The sequence below is a fragment of the Anomaloglossus baeobatrachus genome, chromosome 4 (genome assembly GCF_048569485.1).
Source record: "Anomaloglossus baeobatrachus isolate aAnoBae1 chromosome 4, aAnoBae1.hap1, whole genome shotgun sequence".
NCBI classification, from domain to species: domain Eukaryota; kingdom Metazoa; phylum Chordata; class Amphibia; order Anura; family Aromobatidae; genus Anomaloglossus; species Anomaloglossus baeobatrachus.
In genome coordinates this window covers 330691035-330715701 of record NC_134356.1, presented here as the reverse complement: position 1 = coordinate 330715701, position 24667 = coordinate 330691035, and the positions used below count along the sequence as shown (strand labels likewise).

Sequence of the window (24667 nt, the reverse complement as noted above, 5' to 3'; positions counted from 1 at the left end):
GGCGAATGCACAGCACAAGAAAATGATCTCAAAGTCCTAGCAATGTTACCAACGATCTTGAATTTAATTAGTCGGTACTTGGCTCTGCAGTCACATTTGCAGCATAAAAGGAGTGCACTTTAATTACAATACGGTTTCACAAGTTGTTTCTCTATTTTTCTGTGACTTTGACACAAGGAGGAATGTGAAACAGTGAAAACACAGCTTAGGATACATTGTCAGCTTTCTAGACTACAGTTTAAAGGAGGGGGACACATGGATCATATTAATATAGTATTTTCATACACTCTTGTTTGACCGGATCCTGTTTGGGTTTCAGGTTGCTGAGAGGTGACTTCAGGGTTTTATTGTCAATCAAAGGTGTTCTTTGCAGCCCTCCCTCCTCTAACCTCTCTTGTCTTTTGACATCATTCCATCCATCAGTGTAATACACCCACCCATTCTGCAGGCAACGTCCATCAGCTCCAGAACGGTCCTTCCACTGCTCAGGAGAGATGAAATAAGCTTACCTCTCGTTCTCTTCCCCACTAACCATTTCATTCCGAGACGGAGCTGAAGTCATTTGAGAATGTTCCAAGTCATTTTTTTTTTAAGCGTAGTTTTTTAATTTCATATTACAGTAGTTGATCAGAGCCTGACAAAGAACTCTAGGCTTCAGATACATTACAAGACTTATTTCACATGCTTAATCCTGAAATAGTAACCTTTTGAACCCTTTTTTCTTTTTTTGTCTCTAATGGGATTTTCTGCGCTAATATTGATATGCAGTGAGGGATTTTTAATATGAGCACCTTGTTCCTGGACATCTGGTTTGTTGCTCCTGTCATCTTGCTGTTTGTGACACCTGAGGCAACTACTTCATGGTGGTAAGTCTCTAATTCTGTTTTCACCTGATTCTGTCTATAATACCGTAGTATCATTTGTAAAAAGAATATTCTTCATAGAAATCATTCTATATCATGTACTACCGTAAGAAAGTGTGATCCATTCATTTGTCCACTCTGGGAACATACTAGTTAATTTGGTTTCATAGCAGCTGGATGTCTTAATTTCTACCTTGTGACCATAAAATGTTGTAATCCTATTCATCTTTTGGTCAGGTGTGTGGGGGGATTACTTGTAATATACATTCAAGCTTTATGACATATGTTGTTTTTTTTAATTAAAGTATTTTCTATATTTTCACATACATATTACTTGTGCCTTTAAGCTTGTACTTTCCTTTGGCATGTATACAACCCGAGCAGTATGATTTATCTGGCTCAATAAGGTGAAATCTTGAATATGCAGCAGAGCTCAGCATTTTAATGATGATTTTGTCTTAAGCAGATAGTGCTATAATCATCTCCTACAGCTGCCCAGATATAGTGCCATCTAATTTTTCCAATGCTAATGAAATAAACACATCACAACTTGTCTTACCATTTTGCTGTGGCTGGTCAGCAGATGTTGTCCTAAAAAGGGTTAATAGAATTGCTCTATACACTGAAAGGGTCAAATTACTTTTTACCAGTCATACACACATTATCAAAAAATTATGAATTATTTCCAAATTTACGACCCAACATGAACTGTTACCATTTTTCCACTGCATCAACATCATTATATGCGCTCTGTTATGCATGCCTATTGAATGGTAGGATACATTTAACGATTCAATTAAGGAATAAATGTTTTCTAAATGTTATAATAGTCTAAGGCTGGCAGAAAAAAACATGTTTGCAAGTAATGGAGATGTATTGTTTTTGTGTTTTTCGATATTAATCTCCGCCACACAGATTTTCATGCCTGGTATCACTTATCAATCTACGCCAATCACTAATTAACTGATTGATGTTGAAGATTCTCTGCATACTTTATATGGACTATTTTGACTTGACAAGCTTAATAAAAACTATGAGCAGTTTAATCCTTTGGATACATAATATAACAGTAAAAGATACGTAGGACCCCACACTCAGAAATTCTTCTTTTAGGTGAACTTGGAAGGCAATGTATTTGACATTTAAGGTGCCTTTCTAAACTTTCTTAGCTAATAGGGAACATCTGGGCAGAGATGAGGTAATCTCACTTTTAAGACATGTATATAATGATAGGCTTCGACAGTGTACACGGCATACTGATTTTTATTAATTTAGTTTTTGCTTACTTTTTTTTCTTTTCTAAGTCTATCTGCAGCTTCACTGCTGTCATTGGAAATAACATTACATAATAATCCAGCCAGTGAATTGCTAGTGACCTGAAATGACTTTATAATGTTTCATGTCATACATAATCTTTGTATTAAATATTATTTATATGTGCATTATTAATTATAGCACATACTTTCATTTAGCAAATCTAATATGTTTTTAAATAATAGTTAAAGTGTACATGATAAGAATAAATAGCAAGAATGCTGACCTTATTCTTTACTATTAGCATTAAAATTGCTTAACTTGGAGCTTCACTTTCAGTATGGATATAAAATGGATAAGAATGCTTTTCACACAATTATTTCCATTATTATATTTCTTGGCAGGGGGAGTCTTATAACCTTCCGTAATCTGTTAATACTGTCAATACTTAATTATATTGTTTTTTGGGGGTTGTCAAAGAACTCACAGATAACAAAGTATTAGTATACGGTATACTTTTAGCATTTTTACATGCTTAATTTACTGGAAAACCTAAAGTACAGTAGTTTAGAATGAACTAAAATACATTTAATGCTGATTTATAAAATGCATTGCTCGTCCAGTTCACTGATCTGGTCCGTAGTATATAATTATCTTTATGTAAGAATATATTTTGTGGCTGTTAGTGGAAAATCAGGCCTTTCAGAAGTTGCTTTAATATCTGCTGACTTTTATAATAATCCAATTTTCCAAACTCCGTCAGGCTCTGTGTCTAACACACATAATCAAAATAAAATTAGTTTATTCTAAATACTTTAATCAGTTGTAAAGTTATTATCCCATATTGGTGTTAAAAGGTGCTTAAGCTGCCCATAGACGTGAAGATAACTTGGTTGAAAATCTGGCATCTGTAATGGTTAGCAATTCAATTTGCTTTATGTTTTGCGGCTTTCAAGAAATCAAACTAATTCTGTCCAATTAAAAGCAAATCTGAGAAACTGCGCCTTGGTCAAGTTTTGGTACAGAAGTTGGGAAACATTAGGAAGCAACGATTTCTGTAAATCTATCTTTTTATAAACCACTTATCACAGGTATTTGTTTCCTATGTATAAGTTCAATACATCATTTCTATTAAATGACATCATAATTGTGTGCATATTGCTAAACACAGAGCAAGAACTTCGAAGGGAGTTTTTATTCTCCAGGAGATAAAGTTTAATAGCCACGAATCATAAAGATTAAAACTTGATAATATACATAGTGTTCCAAATCGGTAAATATATAATTTTTTTTCCTAGGGCCTTTTTTATTGTGTTTGTCTTGTAACCAAGTGCCACTGTACTGTATACAGATAGTTTGGGCAGGCTGTAGATTTTGTTTCTAGGACCACATTCTATTGCTGCTGCTGAGTTTATCCTTTTACTGCTCACAGATCACTATGGAATCTACATCTACAACTACATTTAGATGCTCATATATTATACACAAAGAGCAAAAGAGCAATAACCAATTCAGATTTATTTCTAAGATATCGTTCTTCTATTAAGTTATGCTATGCAGACATGATAAAAAGTTTTTTGTAAATAAATTGAGAGACTAACTAAGGGCACCTGTCAGAACATATGTGCCCACTATTACCTGATAATTCTCATCCTGAAATTTCCAAAAGTATACTCCGTAGCATCTGTCATTTTATCATTATGTGCCTTATGCTAATGAAGTCTAACCAGTCAAGGTGTTAAGTCAAGCTATCTACTCCGTATTTCTCTTTATATGGCTTCATTGACGTCTCTAAGGACAAGATATCTGATGATGTTCCGTAACTTCAAAAGATCAATCAAACCATAAAGTATGGAAAACTTGACTTTACTCTATAGTATCTCTTCCTCCTTGACTGTGTCACGGGCGGAGGAGGGGACGCCGCGCTCTCCCACTGCTCGGGTCCGGCTGCCGCGGCTGCTGCGGCCTACTGCTGCTCGGTGGCTCGAGCGATGGGCCGGATCCCGGGGACTCTAGCGGCGCTCCTCGCCCGTGAGTGAAAAGGGGGTTTTGGCTGTGGGGATTGTTTATTGTCCGTGACGCCACCCACGGTTGTGGTGATTGAGTGTACACCACCGCTGCTCTGGCTGGGGATCCCGGGAGTGATGGTGTGGAGCAGCCAGTTGTTGTGTTGCCCCTCCGTGGGTAGGGGTTGGTGATCCCGGGGCCCAGTGATGGGGTTGGGATGGTGGGCAGGCGGGTAGGGGCCTGTGGAGGTGCAGGGGCAGCGCTGTGCCGCACGGCACGGAGGTACTCACTCAGCCAGTAAACACGACACAGTTCTCGGTAAACAAACGGCTGGTTGGACGGGTCCCTCAGACGGTTGCACTGTTGATATCCCCTGCAGGTGACGGTAACGGTCTCTTTCCTGCACCTATGTGTTGTTGTTTGGTTGCGATGGGTTCCCACCGGTAACCCGCTCCCCGGCCTGGAGATGAACCGGAGGAGCTCCACTCTTGTCCGCAGGCGCTGGCCCTGGGAAACTGGTGCCTTGGCGGTGGCGGTGTCTCCCCTCTACGGTCGGACTGTTGCCTTCAAACGGGACTTGGTTGTTGGGAGACAGTCATCCCCTTCACTGACGGATTTGGCAAATTATGGCGACTCCTAGCCTTGCCGGGATCCGAAAGGCCCCTGCCCTGGTGCTGACTAATCTTCGTATACCGCTCCGGTACCGCCGGGTCACCACCCGTCCACGGTCCTTTCGGCAACCTCCAATCAGTCTCGCCTGCAGACGGTCACCGTCGTCTGCCAACCTTGCTGTCTCAGTCCGGGGCACACACCCGGACTCACTTCAGGCTTCTTTCTGTCACTTTCTCTGTTGCTCTTCCTTTAGCTCCTCTACCACTTCCTTTCACTTTCAACTCTAACACTCGTCAGCTTGTTTACTCCTTCACCTCCCTAGCTTAACTGCCTGGTTTTCCCGCCTCCAGAGCTGTGAACTCCTCGGCGGGTGGAGCCAACCACCTTGCCAACTCCCTGGTGTGGACACCAGCCCCTGGAGGAAGGCAACAAGGATTTTCAGTTTGACTTCGGTGTACCTGCAGGGAATGTGGGGTGCGTGTGGTGTTGTGACCTGTGACCCCTGGCTTGCCCAGGGTGTCACAACTGGATATGAAGATATCGGAGTTGCAGTCAGACACGAGCGTTAAGGAGCAGGAGGACAGGCAGCATTTTAAAATTACAAACCTTTTATTTAATTTAAAAACCCTCTAATGGCCACTATGCGTTTCAACAGTTGATTGCTGTCTTCATCAGGTATAGACTGGATATACCTAGTTAACATATAGCAGAAGTATGCGAAAAACGTTTTCTTTTCAGAAAAAATGTAAGTTATTATCAAGAAATACGTTCTAATTACGGTAGAACTTTCTTCCTTAGGCTTTTCAGAAGTGACATATGGACTTCTCTAATAATAAACAATATTCTGCATCTAGATAGTTATTACATTCTCATAGATTATTTAATAGACAAGTTTTGCAGGATGGAGTCATGAACCAATTTTTTACATTTCCCCATAAATTTTCAAGAAGATTGATATTCGGACCGTTTTCTGAACATAATATTTGATTTGTCTTTCCTGAAGCAAAACTTAAATATTCCTAGCTATACGTCTGATGCAAGTGTGGCGCCTCTGAGGCTGCCATCGCCACAGAGGTACTGCACCTCAGCCAGAGATGTGGTGCCCCATCCTGGGTAAGAAAGAGGCCATCTACCGATTCACATTCCAAACACCTGCAGACACCCAATTGTTAGCTCACACATTAGATCAGGGCCGGGGCCGGTCTCATTAATGCTCGTCGACCAGTAGTCTGGTTATGGCACTTAAGCCCCGTGCACTGTCTCTGGAACTAGCCTGGGGGTGGAGCTTGGTGGGTGAGGTGTCTGAGGTGAGTGGGCGGAGTTAAGTTTAAAAGTTGACAGTTGACAGTCAGTTGAGAGCTGGGAGGAGACCGACTAGAGTTGAAGCCCCTGGGGGTCTTGCTCGACCCTGGTGATGCTGAAGAAAGAATCCCATCAACTTAGGGGAAGTGTGCCAGACTCCCCTATAGTCTTGTTCCACAAGCAACATCTCAAAGTGGAGGGATTTGGTCACACACAGGGTCCCGGTCCCTAGGCTAGGAAAAGACTTTAGGACTTTCTAGTAACACTGGAGGCCAGGGTGGCTGTACGCACCTTTGGGCCACAAGTAGCACATGAATCCACTGGAAGGGGTCACAGAGGATCAGGGAGCCAAGCAGGCAGAAGTCTCTTTAAAGGTCCGCGACCCCTGGCTCAGAGCACAGTGTGTGGAGGTGCAGGACTGGCGGGTGAGAGTCAGCGCAGTTGAGACAACCAGGAAAGGCAAATGAAGGGTGTAGAAGGGTGTACCGGTACTGGTCTCGGACTTACTTGGGATCTGCGGATACCCATCACCGGGGATCCCAAATTACCGTGGTGGACTAAGCTGGTACAGTGAGTAAAAGACTATTGTTGCAAAGCCATGGTGTTGTCTCCATTCCTCCTGCATCACAACCTGCCATCATAGATTTTTCATATTTCCAACGGTTGCCCCGGGGTCCTGCTCCACCTGTGGGGAGCAAGAACAGTTCAGCTGCCCCATCACCACCTGCCCCGGGGAACACGCAGCACAGCGGCGGCCCACAAAGCCGGAAACCACAGGTGGCATTACAAACTATTTCATTATAAATACAACTCCCATCATCATCCCCTTTATTAGAAAAGACACCGCCAGGGTCACAGAACCGGGCCCTGCCACCGCTGACATCCCCGGACTAGTCAAGGCCTGGTTCCGAGTATCACCTTTCATTGGTCCACTATAAATAAAGCAAAATTGGAAGGGAATAAATGGGGGATATAGGTAGAAATAAACCCCTTACAAGAGGCTTTCCCAGTAAAGGAACAATAGAGAGCAGGTGACTTACCAGACGGTGACAGCACGCATCATCCAGGCTGCACACCGCTGTACACAGTCACCATGTTTAAATAGTCACCGCTCTTTTGCCAGCGTGGGACGTCACGTCCACACATGCGCTCCCCGCCTCCATGTTATGCGGTGGAACGCAGCAGTGGAATGCAAGGTCCCCCAAGAAGTGACGATCACTCGCCCGCCGCCTCAGTGACGTTCCCATGCTGGGACGTCCGAGTAGAACGCACGTGCATCCACAGCGCCCGCCTCCATAACATACTGAGAGCCGAGACGCCTAAGTGGAACACAGATGCGTCCATAATACCCGCCCTATTCACAGAACAGCAGCATCGCTCTGCTAACACTTTACTACGCATGCGTGAAGTTCATATTTAAATGAACAGTGCTATCCATATGCTGTAAAAGGCCCTATTAATATGCAGTAAACATAGATAAAGAGCAGGGCAAATTTACTACCAGATGACATGTGCAGGTTTATAAAACCCAGGGAATCATTTAATCAACAATTGGATCTTTTTAGGAAGTGATAATCCCAGAGAAAAACGGAAAGGGGTAGGGGGGGTGAGGGAGGGGAGGAGGGGAAAATTTTGAGGACTCGGACTTAGCCTCCACAATTTTATTAGAGGACTGTTTAAAACACATACTGGAGAGACATGGCCTAAATAAATTTAATAGGTTACAACCAAGAGGGAACTCAGAAACTGACATGATGCAGTTGTTTGTACTAATTAGAAAAAGGAAGAACATTCTAGCAACTCCACCACCAACTATTCTGACTAGAAAGGGACTTTCCCTACCTAACTGCGGAGGTTGGCACCCTAAAAGTGCGGTGTTTGGCACCCCCACTCATGCGTTGGCTATCCCTCCTAACTACCGATAAACCTCCACCTACAGAAAGGGTGCATAGGATAAGGTCTCGTTCAGACCAAGAGGATAAACCGTCTTTAACCTAAATATCCATCTCAATTCCTTTTGAAGAATTTTTTTGTCCCAGTCACCCCCTCGTTTCAGTGCAGGGACAATATCAATTCCCTGAAAGGTCACATGACCCTCGGCCCCTCCATGAACAATGTTTACATGATTTGCCAGCGGAGTGTCATTTCTCAGTCTTATATCCCTTAAATGCTCTCCTATTCTCCTTCTGAATTCCCTCTTGGTTTTGCCTATATATTCCTGCCCGCAGGAGCATGTAGCTTTGTAAATAACCCCCTTCGTTCGGCAGTTAACAAAACATCGAATGTCAAATTCTTGACCAGTGTTACTACTCAGGAGCTTTTTCCCTACTTTTATAACACTACACGCCAAACAACCACTACAACGAAAGCACCCTTTCAGGTTACTTTTCAGCCAATCACAGCCCGTACCTCTGTTATCGACAAAGTGGCTGTGTGTCAGTCTATCATGCAGTGATCTTGCTTTCTTGAACGTGATCTGGGGTTTGTTAGGAATAAATTTGCCAATATCCGAATCCATTTTCAAAATAGGCCAATGCCTCTCCAGTATTTCTCTCATGGCCTTCGAGCCATTATTATAGGTTGTGACAAAATGTATTATTTTATCTGTACTCATTTTTGGTGGAGGGAAAAGTAGCTTCGGTCTATCAATTCTACTAATCTCCTCCCGTGCTTTCTTAATGATCTTACTGGGATATCCTCTTTCCCTAAACCTATCTTCAAGGTCATCAAACTGTAGCGCACATTTCTCTGTATTGGAGCAATTTCTCTTGATTCTGGAAAACTGGCCCTTAGGGATACCCTTCTTCAACGTTATTGGATGACCGCTTTCCCACCGTAACAGTGAGTTTGTCGCCATCTCTTTACGATGGGTGCTGGTGACAATATTTCCCTCATTAGTTTTTTCAATAAGGACATCCAAGAAGGGTAATTTAGAGCTATTCACCTCAAATGTAAAAAATAAACCAAGGTTATTCTTATTGAGTTCTTGTACTATTTGAGATAGTTCGACCTCTGAGCCCTTCCATAGGATGAAAATATCATCAATAAACCTGCACCACAGCAGAATCTTATCAGTGGGCAGGGTGGACTCATCGCCAAACACTAACGCCTCCTCCCACCAGCCCAGGAGCAAATTTGCATACGATGGTGCACAAGGGCTGCCCATCGCGGTGCCCCTGAGCTGGTGGTAAAGCTGGTTCCCAAATGTGAAGACGTTACGTGTGAGGCAAAACTCTAAGATTTTCAGTAAGAAGGCATTATGTTCACTAAATTGCCTACCTCTGCTATTCAGGAAGTGCGCCACAGCTTTTAGACCTATTTCATGTCTTATCGAGGAGTACAGAGATTCTACATCAATACTAGCCAGTATTACATCTCTGTCAATGGTGATGCCTTCGAGCTTTTTCAAAAGATCTGAGGTATCTCTAAGATACGAGTTGAGCGAAGCAACGAAGGGCTTTAAAAGTTCATCAAGATAGATACCCAGATTTTGAGTGAGGCTCCCCACCCCTGAAACTATTGGTCTCTCTTTGTTTGAGCGGGCTGGTTCCCTTATGTATCTTTGGGAGACAATAGAAGGTGGAGGTCACTGGGAATCTAGGGAGTAAAAAATCAAACTCACCCTTATCTATCAAGCCCTTTTCTTTTGCTTTCAAAAGAATATCTTTCAACTCGCGATGGAACATCTTAGTTGGATTAACGGCAAGTTTGCCATAACCATTGATATCATTCAGTATATTCAAGCATATATCCTTATAGTTGTCTACATCCATCGGGACAATGTTACCACCCTTATCCGACTTTTTTATTATTAGATCGGAAGAGTGTTCCAGAGATATCAAACTCTCCATTTCGATCTTGGTGAGATTGAAATCCCTGGAGCGAACCCCCTGATTTGAAGATTTTCCAGATCTCGGGTGACCAAATTACAGAAAATTTCTATAGATCCCACATCGCCCATTGATGGTGGCATTTTGTCACTTTTTACTTTCAAACGTGTAAATGGTCCTAGGCCATTAATATTTGGATCAGTCTCTCCAATGCTGTATAGGAGTCTTATGTCCTCAAGGATGTCTTCTGGTATACCCAACTCGGTGCTCCTTTACTGGGAAAGCCTCTTGTAAGGGGTTTATTTCTACCTATATCCCCCATTTATTCCCTTCCAATTTTGCTTTATTTATAGTGAACCAATGAAAGGTTTCATAACAGGAACCTGTATCTCCTCATTCTAACTCCCCTGATGATTATGGGACATATGAAACGCGTCGGGAGAAGGAGAATTTGGGAAAGACAGTGACCCCAATCTAAAGGGATCCCAGATCCAGAGTAAAAGGGACTGTGCAGATGCCTATAATGATGGGAAACTGTCTGTTTGAAAACTGTGGAAACTGAATGCACAATGCTCTGACGAAGTTTGGGTATTTGTGAGCATTGTCATGTTTGTTCTGAACCACTGGTGCTTGTTGGTCAGAAATGTTATATGTGATATTCAATCAACTGGTCACTTATTAATCTGCATTAGTCCCGCACAACTGTCTGAAAGGACTACTGCATAATTGTATAGACAAACTCAATAGTGGGGACATTTACCTAATTTTCCCCTGTGTGTTGTCAATTTATGATTCTGTACCGAATTTTTTGGCCTGGTGGTCAGTTTTGTACATATATTCTGTGACAGAGTGCATTGATCCCTTATTAGAAGAAGTGGGTACAAGAGCACGGCAGTCTGTGACAGATATTGGTTTTAACAGAGGTAAAGTGAACCTCTTTTTTAAGAGACTTATTAAAGGTTATGTTTTAGGTATTTTTTTTGCTGTATACGGACTTTAGAGAAAGCCTGCAAAGTCTATTTGAAGTGTACCCCCTGAGCGAAGGTCAAAAGGTGGGCATAATCATAGGACAGTTAACCGCCACAGCCCAGCGTGAAGTAAAGTCCTGGCCGGACACTGACAAAGGGACAGTAGTACAAATATTGGCCAGGTTAAAAGAAACTTTTGACACCCGGCACAAGGGAGAACGTGGGTGGTACGCCCTGTATGTGACCATCCAGCATAAAGTAAATCCAACGCATGAGGATACAACAGCTGCAGGATCTTGTCATCAGGGAACGCAAACAACCCTGTCAATGGCTTACATGGTACCCTGAGCCGTTCCAGAGCAGGATCCCAGCATCTTAGTGAATTTTTGGAAATGCTAGTGTAAATAGTTATTTAAAATATTTTTCTTTGCCATAGTGCTTTAGATTTAGGTGATTAAGTTCATGGACAACTGGGTCACTGGACTATGGGTGACCAGAACTTTGTTTGTATATAATTAGCACCTGTTGTGCTCCACACCAGAATTAAAACACCACAGAACAAAAACCCATCCAGTTAGCAGAAGACGTGGACAAGTAATTCTCTGACGCCAGCCCAGAACCTACGTAGGGGTTTTTTGGTGGTGGGTCCCCCATGGACTTATCTACACCTGGAGTAGTGTGGTGGATACGCGGTTCAGGGATCACCTGGACTCGCAAGGATGATAAGAATGTTTATTATTTTCGAGTTAAGTAATGCTCAAGTGATGTTGCCTCCCAGAAAGGGAAGATGGTTAATCTGTTTCACAAAGTATTCAAAATTTTTGCATGTCTTTCTCTTATTGTTATTTGTGTTCCAGCCCGTGGAGGTACTGGGATTCGCTGTGGGGGGAGTGTGGTGCCCCATCCTGGGTAAGAAAGAGGCCATCTACCGGTTCACATTCCAAAAACCTGCAGACACCCAATTGTTAACTCACACATTAGATCAGGGCTGGGGCAGGTCCCATTAATGCTCGTCAACCAGTAGTCTGGTTATGGCACTTAAGCCCCGTGCACTGTCTCTGGAACCAGCCTGGGGGTGGAGCTTGGTGGGTGAGGTGTCTGAGGTGAGTGGGCGGAGTTAAGTTTAAAAGTTGACAGTTGACAGAGTCAGTTGAGAGCTGGAAGGAGACCGACTAGAGTTGAAGCCCATGGGGGTCTTGCTCGACCCTGGTGATGCTGAAGAAAGAATCCCAGCAACTTAGGGGAAGTGTGCCAGACTCCCCTATAGTTTTGTTCCACAAGCAACATCTCAAAGTGGAGGGATTTGGTCGCACACAGAGTCCTGGTCCCTAGGCTAAGTAAAGACTTTAGGACTTTCTAGTAACACTGGAGGCCAGGGTGGCTGTACACACCTTTGGGCCACAAGCAGCACACAAATCCACTGGAAGTGGGTCACAGAGGATCAGGGAGCCAAGCAGGCAGAAGTCCCTTTAAAGGTCTGCAACCCCTGGCTCAGGGCACAGTGTGTGGAGGCACAGGGCTGGCGGGTGAGAGTCAGCGCAGTCGAGACGATCAGGAAAAGCAAACAAAGGGTGTACCGGTACTGGCCTCGGACTTACCCGTCATCATCCCCTTTATTAGAAAAGACACCGCCAGGGTCACGGAGGTGGGCCCCGCAACCGCTGACATCCCCGGACTAGTCAAGCCTGGTTCTGAGTATCGCCTAAGGCCCTGGGGCTGGGCGTGTCACATTGCTACCATGAAAAATGAATTTATCACCACAAAAATATTTTCTACAAATATCAAAATATAGAAAAAACAAAAAGCCAGCACCAAATGTGCACTCCAGCACTAAAAATTCCAAACTGTACTTATTATAATATTTTGAGATTTTTGGCAAAAAATTGCAATTTCTTGAGCTACCTCGCCACGTCACGGCAAATCTCATTTGAGGCAGTCCTACACTGAAATATTTTTATAAAATGTGCCATACAGCCTCACATATGAATAGTAGAACTGCTCTTAGCAGCACTCACCTGGTCTATTTCAATCCTGTACCCATGACTGAGTCATGGCTGTGGGCGGGACAGGTCCAAGCAAATGCTGCATGAAGTAAAAAGCCTGTGAACAAGGCCTGATGACTGAATGTGTACAGTCACCAACCGCCAAAATCTAGACAGATGGAATACATCCCAAATTGGGGTGCATAGCATGGTGGGGGGTCAGCCACCGACCAATTCAATGAAGAAAAAACAAAAAGCCAGCACCAAATGTGCACTCCAGCACTAAAAATTCCAAACTGTACTTATTATAATATTTTGAGATTTTTGGCAAAAAATTGCAATTTCTTGAGCTACCTCGCCACGTCACGGCAAATCTCATTTGAGGCAGTCCTACACTAAAATATTTTTATAAAATGTGCCAAATATCAAAATATGTATGGTAACCTCTCCAACCTACTGCACTTTTAAATTTCTTGTGAAAGAACTTGGACAAGAAGTTCCAAACTGCATCCAATGATTTCGAGGTGAACTATCAGATGAAAACATCCAATGCTTAACAGGGTTATCCAGCTTATTTTGCCTTTTTCTTTTCATTACACTATTGAACTACATTGGAGCAGGTAAGTAGATAGTGACAACCTACCTGCCCTACTGTCAGCCCCTCTCCCTCAGCTGAGAGCGGTTATGTGACCGCTCCTGCCATGATTTTGCTGCTTCCTGTGATGTCACGATGACAAGTGTAGGAGCTTATGCTCGCTTTGTAGATGAGCGTCACAGGAGACATCATGTAGCGCCGGAGTCCCCGCCTCCCTTCCCTGCACCCTCACACACTTCCTATAGTGCAGGGGTCTCGCTGCCTATACGCTGCATGCAGCCCCCAATGCTGCCTGCGGCGCACAGTCCCGTGGCCCCCTTGCTGAACGTTGCCTGTGCTGGGTGCCCGTGCAGTCAGCACTGTATATCAGATTACTGACTCACTGGCGCTGTGCAGACGTGAGTGCTGTATACAGCTATGATCAGCTGCCAGCCAATCAGAGGCCAGCAGCGAATTATTTCAGTAGCTGTATACAGAGCTCGGCTCTGCAGAGCGCCCGGGAATCTGTCATCTGATATAAAGCGCTGTCAGCCGCGGCCCCTGGTGCTGCTTGTGGCGAGCAGGCCCCTTGCTGATTGTGGCCTCTGCAGGGAGCTGTGCAGTCAGCGCTTTATAACAGATGACAGATTCCGGGGCGCTCTGCAGAGCCGAGCTCTGTATCCAGCTATGATCAGCTGCCGGCCAATCAGAGGCATGCAGCTGATCACTGGAGAAGATGCATAGAGAGCGCGTACCTGCACAGTGCCTGAAAATCAGTCCTCTGCTATATGTCTGCACAGCCCCCTGCAGAGGCCACGATCAGCAAGGAGGGGTTACAGCCAGGGCCGGATTATAGGCGGGGCAGGAGGGGCTCCAGCCCCGGGGCCCCCACCACAAGAGCTTCTGAGGGGGACCCCACCATCATCTGTGTGGCCGCCATTTTATTAGCGCCACAGTGTTCAGGACCGTACTATACCTTTAAAGATTTTTAATCCCAGTCGTCACTGTGCTGCAGACACGCCCACTGCATGCTGTGTGGGCTGCGTCTGCAAGGATGACGTCACCGCGCGCCTGCTGCTTCTTCGTGTTGTAGAGGAGCTTGTGGGAGGACCAGAGCAGAGGCCTCAGTGGATGCCGGTGAGTGTGACATCATCCATCATGGTGTCGGGCAGGAGGCTGCAGTGAGGAGGTAGCGGGACGGGATTCCATAGTGTCAGCGGCAGCTCTGCCGGCGGGATCAGTGTGAGTTATTGCAGGAGTGTGAACTGCTGCAGATCAGGTCGCGCTGTCAGTGCCGGGTCATCGGCTGCAGCCTCATCCCTCCCCTGCAATAACTCACACTGAGCTCCAGCACAAACACCACTACACAGATCCTGCACTGATCACATCTGAGCCTGCAGCATACATTACACTATATAGCCCATATTACATATAGAATATGTGAGGTCCTGTAGGTCGAGGTGTGATCAGTGCAGGACATTGTATATCTGTGTACATGGTATACCACATCCAGTGTACAGAGCAGTGTGATATACTGTGTACATGGTATACCACATCCAGTGTACATAGCAGTGTGATATACTGTGTACATGGTATACCACATTCAGTGTACAGAGCAGTGTGATATACTGTGTACATGGTATACCACATCCAGTGTACAGAGCAGTGTGATATACTGTGTACATGGTATACCACATCCAGTGTACAGAGCAGTGTGATATACTGTGTACATGGTATACCACATCCAGTGTACAGAGTAGTGTGATATACTGTGAACATGGTATACCACATCCAGTGTACAGAGCAGTGTGATATACTGCATACATGGTATACCACATCCAGTGTACAGAGCAGTGTGATATACTGTGTACACACATCAGATGTTATATAATAATGTGTATATTGTATAACATCTGGTGTCCTTATCACAGTAAACCCGGTACTATGTGAGGATGCCTAACACTATCTGGGTCTGTACTATGCTATATACTGGCTGTATACTACATGAGGATGCCTAATACTATCTGGCTCTGCACTGTGCTATATATGGGCTGTGTACTACGTGAGGATGTGTAACACTCTCTGGATCTGCACTGTGCTATATACTGGCTGTATACTATATGAGGGTGACTAATGCTCTCTCGCTCTGCACTGTGCTATATAGGGGCTGTATACTACATGAGGATGCCTAATACTATCTGTCTCTGCACTGTGCTATATAGGGGCTGTGTACTACGTGAAGGTGCTTAATATTATCTGCTTTGCTCTGTGCTGTATAGGGGCCGTGTACTATGTGAAGATGCCTAATGCTATCTGGCTCTGCACTGTGCTATATAGGGGCTGTGTACTACATGAGGGTGCCTAATGCTATATGGTCGGCATTGTGCTATATGGGGGCTGTATACGACATGAGGGTTCCTATTGCTATATGGGTCTGCATTGTACTATATGGTGGCTGCTTAATGTAATATGGGGGTTGCATAGTGCCATATGGGGGCTGCATAATGCAATATGGGGGCTGCATAATGCTACATGGGGGCTACATAATACTATATGGAGGACTATGGGAGCTTCATAACACTATATGGAAGAATATGGGGGCTGCATACTACTATTCCCCCAGAGTTGTATGTCCCCTCCACCCCAGAGCTGTATACCCCCTGCATGTCACCCCCCCACCTCAGAGCTGTTTGTCCCCCCACTTCAGAGCCACTGCCTCCCTCTAGAGCTGTATGCCCCCCATTGATATATACCCCTTTCCTCAGTAATATGTAGGCCCCCAGTAATGTGTATGTCCCCAGCCTCTCTTGTGATGTATATACAGCCGTGTTAGTGTGCTCTATGTGCGGCCATGTCTATTAGTGACGGCCACCAATCAGTGTGGCTCAGACACATGCCCAGGAGGAGCTGGATGGAGACAAGCAGGGGGGTGAATGAGACTGTTGCCGGCTTCCCAATATTAAAAATATATATAAAAATTTAAAAATGTGTCTGTGTGTGCATGTATGATCTGTATTTATGTATGTCAGTGTATATGACTGTGTCTAGAGTTATGTCTGTTTATATATGTTTTTGTGAATTTCTCTTTAAATATATATGTGTACGTATACCTGTATGTGTATGTATCTGTTCATGTCAATGTGTGGATGGGGCCCACTGAGACTCTTTCGCCCAGGGCCTACAAAAACCTGGAGCCGGCCCTGCATGTACCAGTCATGTATTCTCCTGTACACTGTACAGGGACGTACCTTTGGGGGGCATGCGGCATATTTGCCCCTGCACAGCAATCAGGGGGGCACCGTTGGAAAGTGTGAGGCAGCAGTATGGTGGGAGAAAATTGTAAGTGGATAGTATTGGGAAAGAAAAGTGTGAGGGGCATAGTATAGAGACTGGGTAGTGGGGGGGGGGATAAGCAGTATATAGAAGGGGCAGCATGGCGGTCAGTGTGAGGGCACAGTATGGAGGGCACAGTATGCTGAGGAGGGGGAATGTGAGATGGAGGTATAGTATAGTGACTGGATAGTGAAGGAGGTAGACAGTATAGAGAAGGAGCAGTATGGTGGCCAGTGTAACGGCACAGTATGGAGGACACAGTATGCTGAGGAGGGGGAATGTGAGACTGAGGTGCAGTATAGAGAAGGGGCAGCATGGTGGCCAGTGTAAGGGCACAGTATGGAGGACACAGTATGCTGAGGAGGGGGAATGTGAGACGGAGGTACATTATAGTGACTGGATAGTGAAGGAGATAGTCAGTATAGAGAAGGGGCAGCATGGCGGCCAGTGTAAGGGCACAGTATGGAGGGCACAGTATGCTGAGGAGAGGGAATGTGAGATGGAGGTACAGTATAGTGACTGGATAGTGAAGGAGATAGGCAATATAGAGAAGGGGCAGCATGGTGGCCAGTGTGAGGGCACAGCATGGAGGGACAGTATGCTGAGAATGTGGAATGTGAGACTGAGGTGCAGTATTTATATCTAAATGCTACAGTTCGTGCTCTACTGTTATGGCTAAAATTGTTAACGTTATTGGGCCCCCACTAGATTATCTGCCCAGGGGCTCCCACCAACCTTAATCTGGCCCTGGTTGCAGCCATAAGAGGCAGGACATAGGGCACCGAGGGAACAAGGACAGGTGAGAAGGATTTGTTGTTTTTTTTTGTGTGTAAACAATGGCAGACTAGGGGGCAATTCTACAGGATGGAGCACTGCTACAAGAAGACGAGCCCAAGAAGACAATACTACAGGAATGAGCACAAGGAAAGGGGACATTACTATAGGATGGGCACAAGGAAAGGGGACATTACTATATTATGGGATAGGGATGTGCACATTACTATAGTATAGGGACAGGGATGGGCACATTACTATAGTATGGGGACAGGGATGGGGCACAGTACTACATTATATATACAGTGGATGTGAGGTGATTGTGCTGTCACAGATGAGAGAAGCAGGATCACTGCACTGTACTACCAATGATTGGAAATACAGAGCAGTGATATCTCATCTGTGCAGCACAATCACCTCATATCCACCGCACATATAATGTAGTAATGCTCACATCTTTGCTGGAGCGATGAGAGGATAGTGCAGAGGCAGAATACTGACAGCCAATGAGTGTGCAGAGGGCGGGGCTGGACAGTGAGGCCGGGTGGTGCCAGCTCTGACTTTGAGGTTTGGCACAGGAAGATGTCATGTTTGGTTGAGCTACATGTAAAGAAAGTGTCTGCAGAGAGTAAAGTGAAATAATGTAGGGGTATTTTATATGACAATACAGCACAGATTAGCTTAAAACATTTTTTGGAGTTTATGTCGGACGACTCCTTTAATTGATATTGGGCTTCTCTGTTTAGATCACTTTTATGTTTAGAATCAATGTGTTTCTGGGCCATTTGTTTTGCTTATTCTCTATTAAACAAAAGTGTCCAAAATTTCTGTGTGCTTTGAGTTTTGAGATAATTGCATCTCCCCTAGACCTTTACCTTACATATGTATCATAAATGAGTGTAGAAAATATTTTTTTTGTTCAGGAAGTCATCTTTACCCATTGTTTATTAAAACAATACCAGACAAAAGTTCCAGTACAATCTCCTTGACCAATATTAATTCCATTTCATGTTGAACTGCACTTAAGAAGTAATAGCGGTACAGGGATTTTTTTTATTTTTACATTTTACCACTCTGTCGTGGTTATATTGGCAATCAAAGTATGTGGTACCTTAAGAGATAACCTTTGTTTAAAGCATACCCGTCATTTTAATTTTTATTCCATAAATCTATAGTAGACATGAAAATTAGAAACTTTATAATATATCTTATCAGACAAATCTGCTTATTTTTCTGACAGAAATGATCAGTCATTATCAAAATTCTCAATTCTTAGGTAAAATTTCTATTCAGTGAGGACTCCCTCATTACTGATATAGGATATTAGGAGATTAGTGTTTTCACTTGGGTCGTGTACTTATTCTCCCTGTATGATGCTGACCAATCGTAAGCAGGAAGCAACACTTAGGCTATGTGTGAACACACCTTGTGGCCGAAAAATGCACCAAAAAATGCATGGCTTCACACCGCATCTTTCAACTGAAGCTGCCCTAACTAATTGACAAATGACCTGCTAACTGTCAAAACCAAGCAACACTACTCTGGCCTCCTCCTCATGGGCCTTTCCACTGCCTTCGACACAGTGGACTATTCGCTCCTACTACAGATTCTCTCATCTCTTGGCATCACAGACTTGGCCCTATCTTGGATCTCTTCATACCTAACAGATTGCACATTCAGCATCTGCCACTCATATACCACTTCCTGATCTCAACTCCTAATGTCAGTGTTCATCAAGGTTCAGTTCTAGGATCCCTTCTCTATCTACAACTTTGGCCTGGGACAGCTCATACAGTCCCACGGCTTTTAGTATAATCTCTATGCCGACAACACACAGATATACCTCTCTTGATCTGATATCACCTCCGTACTAACCAGAATCCCACAATGTCTGTTTCTATTTCATCATTTTTCTTTGCTTGATTTCTAAAACTTAACATGAACTAAACAGAATTCATCATCTTTCTCCGATATCGTTCAACCCCTTAACCCACATAACCTATCTATCAAAGTCAATGGCTGCTCACCTCCTCAGTCCCGTAAGCTCACTGCCTCTAGGTAACCCTTAACTCTGCTCTATCTCTTCCGTTAAGCCTGCAGTAACCCTCGTCCCGTTCCACAATACCTCTGCACGACCAGCTCTACCTTCACCTACTTACCTACTGTATCCCTTGTAGACCAGTCTGTGCCTTGTATTGTTCATGATTATTGTACTTGTTTTTATTATGTATAACCCTTTTCACATGTAAAGCGCCATTGAATAAATGTTGCTCTAAATAGTAATAATATAAGGGTTTCTATTATGACACTGCTAATATCTGCTGCAACCCCGCTCCCCTCCAAACTGACTCATGCAGTAAATTAGACCTTGGGATCAATGCTGCATCCTTATACAGTTAGGTCCAGAAATATTTGGACAGTGGCACAAGTTTTGTTATTTTAGCTGTTTACAAAAACATGTTCAGAAATACAATTATATATATAATATGGGCTGAAAGTGCACACTCCCAGCTGCAATATGAGAGTTTTCACATCCAAATCGGAGAAAGGGTTTAGGAATCATAGCTCTGTAATGCATAGCCTCCTCTTTTTCAAGGGACCAAAAGTAATTGGACAAGGGACTCTAAGGGTATGTGCGCACGTTGCTTTTTACCTGCTTTTTACCTGCTTTTTTGCTGCTTTTTCTTCTGCGCTGTTTAATGCCAAAATGGATGTGTTCTTCTATTCAAGCAAAGTCTATGGGAATTTGGGTTTCTTGTTCACACTATGTTATTCAAAATGCTGCCTTTTTGTTGCAGAACTTTGGTCAAAAACTCAGCTTTTCAAAGAAGCAACATGTCAATTGTTTTTGCCATTTGGGTTTTGCACTGCAAAGCTGAGTTTTTGACCAAAGTTCTGCCACAAAAAGGCAGCATTTTGAACAACATAGTGTGAACAAGAAACCCAAATTCCCATAGACTTTTCTTGAATAGAAGAACACATCCATTTTGGCATTAAACAGCGCAGAAGAAAAAGCAGCAAAAAAGCAGGTAAAAAGCAGGTAAAAAGCAACGTGCGCACATACCCTAAGGGCTGCAATTAACTCTGAAGGCGTCTCCCTCGTTAACCTGAAATCAATGAAGTAGTTAAAAGGTCTGGGGTTGATTACAGGTGTGTGGTTTTGCATTTGGAAGCTGTTGCTGTGACCATACTACATGCGGTCTAAGGAACTCTCAATTGCGGTGAAGCAGAACATCCTGAGGCTGAAAAAAAAGAAAAAATCCATCAGAGAGATAGCAGACATGCTTGGAGTAGCAAAATCAACAGTCAGATACATTCTGAGAAAAAAGGAATTGACTGGTGAGCTTGGGAACTCAAAAAGGCCTGGGCGTCCACGGATGACAACAGTGGTGGATGATCGCCGCATACTTTCTGTGGTGAAGAAGAACCCGTTCACAACATCAACTGAAGTCCAGAACACTCTCAGTGAAGTAGGTGTATCTGTCTCTAAGTCAACAGTAAAGAGAAGACTCCATGAAAGTAAATACAAAGGGTTCACATCTAGATGCAAACCATTCATCAATTCCAAAAATAGACAGGCCAGAGTTAAATTTGCTGAAAAACACCTCATGAAGCCAGCTCAGTTCTGGAAAAGTATTCTATGGACAGATGAGACAAAGATCAACCTGTACCAGAATGATGGGAAGAAAAAAGTTTGGAGAAGAAAGGGAACGGCACATGATCCAAGGCACACCACATCCTCTGTAAAACATGGTGGAGGCAACATGATGGCATGGGCATGCATGGCTTTCAATGGCACTGGGTCACTTGTGTTTATTGATGAGATAACAGCAGACAAGAGTAGCCGGATGAATTCTGAAGTGTACAGGGATATACTTTCAGCCCAGATTCAGCCAAATGCCGCAAAGTTGATCGGACGGCGCTTCATAGTACAGATGGACAATGACCCCAAGCATACAGCCAAAGCTTCCCAGGAGTTCATGAGTGCAAAAAAGTGGAACATTCTGCAATGGCCAAGTCAATCACCAGATCTTAACCCAATTGAGCATGCTTTTCACTTGCTCAAATCCAGGCTTAAAACGGAAAGACCCACAAACAAGCAAGACCTGAAGGCTGCGGCTGTAAAGGCCTGGCAAAGCATTAAGAAGGAGGAAACCCAGCGTTTGGTGATGTCCATGGGTTCCAGACTTAAGGCAGTGATTGCCTCCAAAGGATTCGCAACAAAATATTGAAAATAAAAATATTTTGTTTGGGTTTGGTTTATTTGTCCAATTACTTTTGACCTCCTAAAATGTGGAGTGTTTGTAAAGAAATGTGTACAATTCCTACAATTTCTATCAGATATTTTTATTCAAACCTACAAATTAAACGTTACAATCTGCACTTGAATTCTGTTGTAGAGGTTTCATTTCAAATCCAATGTGGTGGCATGCAGAGCCCAACTCGCGAAAATTGTGTCACTGTCCAAATATTTCTGGACCTAACTGTATCTCATACATTTAGAAATCTGCTCTTAAATATGGTGTGGGTGTGCACTTCTCTCCTTGTTGTTGCTTATAATTGGTCAGCATCATACAGGGGGAAAAAGTACACTCCACTTGGTCTTCAAAAATGTTAACTCATTAGATGCCAAATAGTTTGCTTGCTAATATCTTCACAATGAACAGATGGAATTAAAAAGAACAACATTTTGGTCCGTTCTGCATACAGTCCCTGACAAAAGTTCTGTCGCTTATCCATGTTATGTAAATAAAAGCTTATAACCTAACTTTTAAATTCATCTATTGGTTTTATAAATTACTCTTTTGAAAGCTGAAACCCTCCCAAATTTTGTTTAGGTTATGAAAATAAAGTTGCTGCAAAGCTGAAATATTGATTATTTAATGAACACAGAAAGGTCAGATTTTGGCAAGACAAAAGTTTTGTCGCCCACAGAAAGTGATGTGAAATTCAAACAAATAATTAACTTCTAATACAAAGATATGTTGCATAACATTGGTGAATGAAGTTGTGGTGCTAATAGAGCCATATTTAATATTTTGTGTGACTTCCATTAGCTTGAAGGACTGCATCCATGCAGTTCAACAATGAGTCATACAATTTATTGATGAAGTCATCAGGAATAGCAAACAATGCAGTCTTACATGCCTCCCAGAGTTCATCTAGATTCTCTGGTTTTGTCTTCCAAGCTTCATCCTACCTCAAACATGCTCAGTGATGTTCATGTCTGGTGACTGGGCTGGCCAGTCCTTGAGCACCTTGATCTTCTTTGCCAGAAGGAACTTTGTTATAAAGACGGATGTAGGAGATGGAGCACCATCCTGCTGCAGAATTTGACCCCTTTTATGATTGGGAATGTAAGAGGTAGCTAATATATCTTGATATTTTAGGCTATTGGTATTGCCTTCCACCTTCCAAATGTTTTGCACACCCCCATACCGAATGTAACCCCAGACCATGATCTTTCCACCACCAAACTTAACTGTTTTCTGGGTATATTTTGGATCCATACGGGCTCCAGTAGGTCTCCTGCAGTATTTGCGGTGGGTATGGTGTAATTCAACTGAAGATTCATCAAAGAAATCCACCTTCAGCCACTTTTCCAGTATCCATTTGTTTAGCAGGCTGTGGGACTTGGCAAATGCCACACTTTTTTTAATTACCTTTTGTTTAGTGCTGGCTTCTTGGCACTGATTCGACCATGGAGGCCATTTTGAGACAGAATCCTACAAACTGTTCTAGTTGACACAGAGACTTGAGGTGACCAACCCTGTTGGATCTCTGCTGCAGTGGAAGAGGGGCTGGCTTTGGATTTTCTAACCAACAAACGTTCCTCCTGAGCAGTTGTCTTGCGAGGTCTGCCGGACCTGGGCTTGTCAAAACATCTCCAGTCTCTTCAAATCTTTTTCTAATTCTATGTACTTGAAGCTGAGACACATTAAAGGTGCCAACCACCTCTGCAGTGGATCTGGTCTTCAGCCTCTTGATAATCCAGGCTTTTGGTCGCAGGGTGGATTTTTTGGCATGTTGTCAAAGGTCAAGTCGCAGTTCAAGTGAAGGTCTGGGGTGCTGGGTTTCCTTTTTATACACACCTACTAATTAACTGATCATTTAGTGAGCACAGGTTAGGATGTAAACTAGGATTGGGTGCATTATATGGCAAGGCGACAAAACTTTTGTCTTGCTAAAATCTGACCTTTTTGTGTTCATTAAATGATCAATATTTCAGCTTTGCAGCAACTTTATTTTCATAACCTAAACCAAATTTGGGAGGGTTTCAGCTTTCAAGAGTAATTTATAAAGCCAATGGATGAATGTAAAGTCAGGTTTTAAGCTTTTATTTACATAACATGGATAAGCGACAGAACTTCTGTCAGGGAGTGTACAGTATTACATCCTATGTGAAGTTGAACATGAAAAATTTGGTGAAAGGTCCTGGTTTTAATACAGTTCTTTTTTAAAGTCCCCCATACTCATGTGAATAAAAACAGCCAAATCAGCCAGTACTAAAAGGTTTGAACGACAGTCTAACATGTGTGGCATCCTCCTGACAAGTATCTGACAAGTCCAATTCCGGACTGACTATCCTTTTGTTGTTGGCAAAATAAGTCACCAACAGAGGAGTCTACTGGAGGCTTTATTGTAGAGAACAAAGGAATGTTCTACAGAGGGAGGGCATATGTTTATGGAGTAGTCAGGAGAAATGCAGTAGCTGCTGGCCAAACAATCAGCCAAACCATCGTTTGGTCCAAAGGTATCTATTGTTTAAGAGTCCATTTAGTTTACCTGTAAAATTTTCCATTTATATCCTTCCCATTTTTTATTGTTGTACCACATTTTTACACCCAGCTGAATGGAAATAACCACCAATTTTATCTACATTGTTTTCATTGATAACTCTCTTGTTAAAGCACTCCAGCTGTTTTGTTTTTTTATTGCACCCCTAGAGTGATGCTTTAAATCTACTCCCCTGACCCTTTTCTCATACCCTTTTTCCTCCATCTTCACCCACTATCGTCGAAGTTACGGTTGGTGTCAGCGATTTGTGACCTGCCAGCACTCTCCAGTGTTTCATGGAGCACACCAGAGATTACAACTGAATGCATTTCTGTGAAAGTCTCATTCTGGCTCTCATAAAGATGCATTGGGAGCTTGTGACGTAACGTCT

The 24667-nt window shown here is 43.4% G+C and overlaps 1 protein-coding gene across 1 annotated transcript in view; it reads left to right on the top strand.

The window, feature by feature from the left end:
• Window positions 1-455: 455 nt before the first annotated feature.
• WNT2 (Wnt family member 2) overlaps window positions 456-24667 on the top strand; it is a 227455-nt gene continuing 203243 nt past the window's right edge. Inside the window, exon 1 of the mRNA XM_075342519.1 lies at window positions 456-866. Coding sequence (XP_075198634.1) covers window positions 784-866 — 83 coding nt within the window. The 5' untranslated portion in view covers window positions 456-783. The remainder of the gene's footprint in view (window positions 867-24667) is intronic.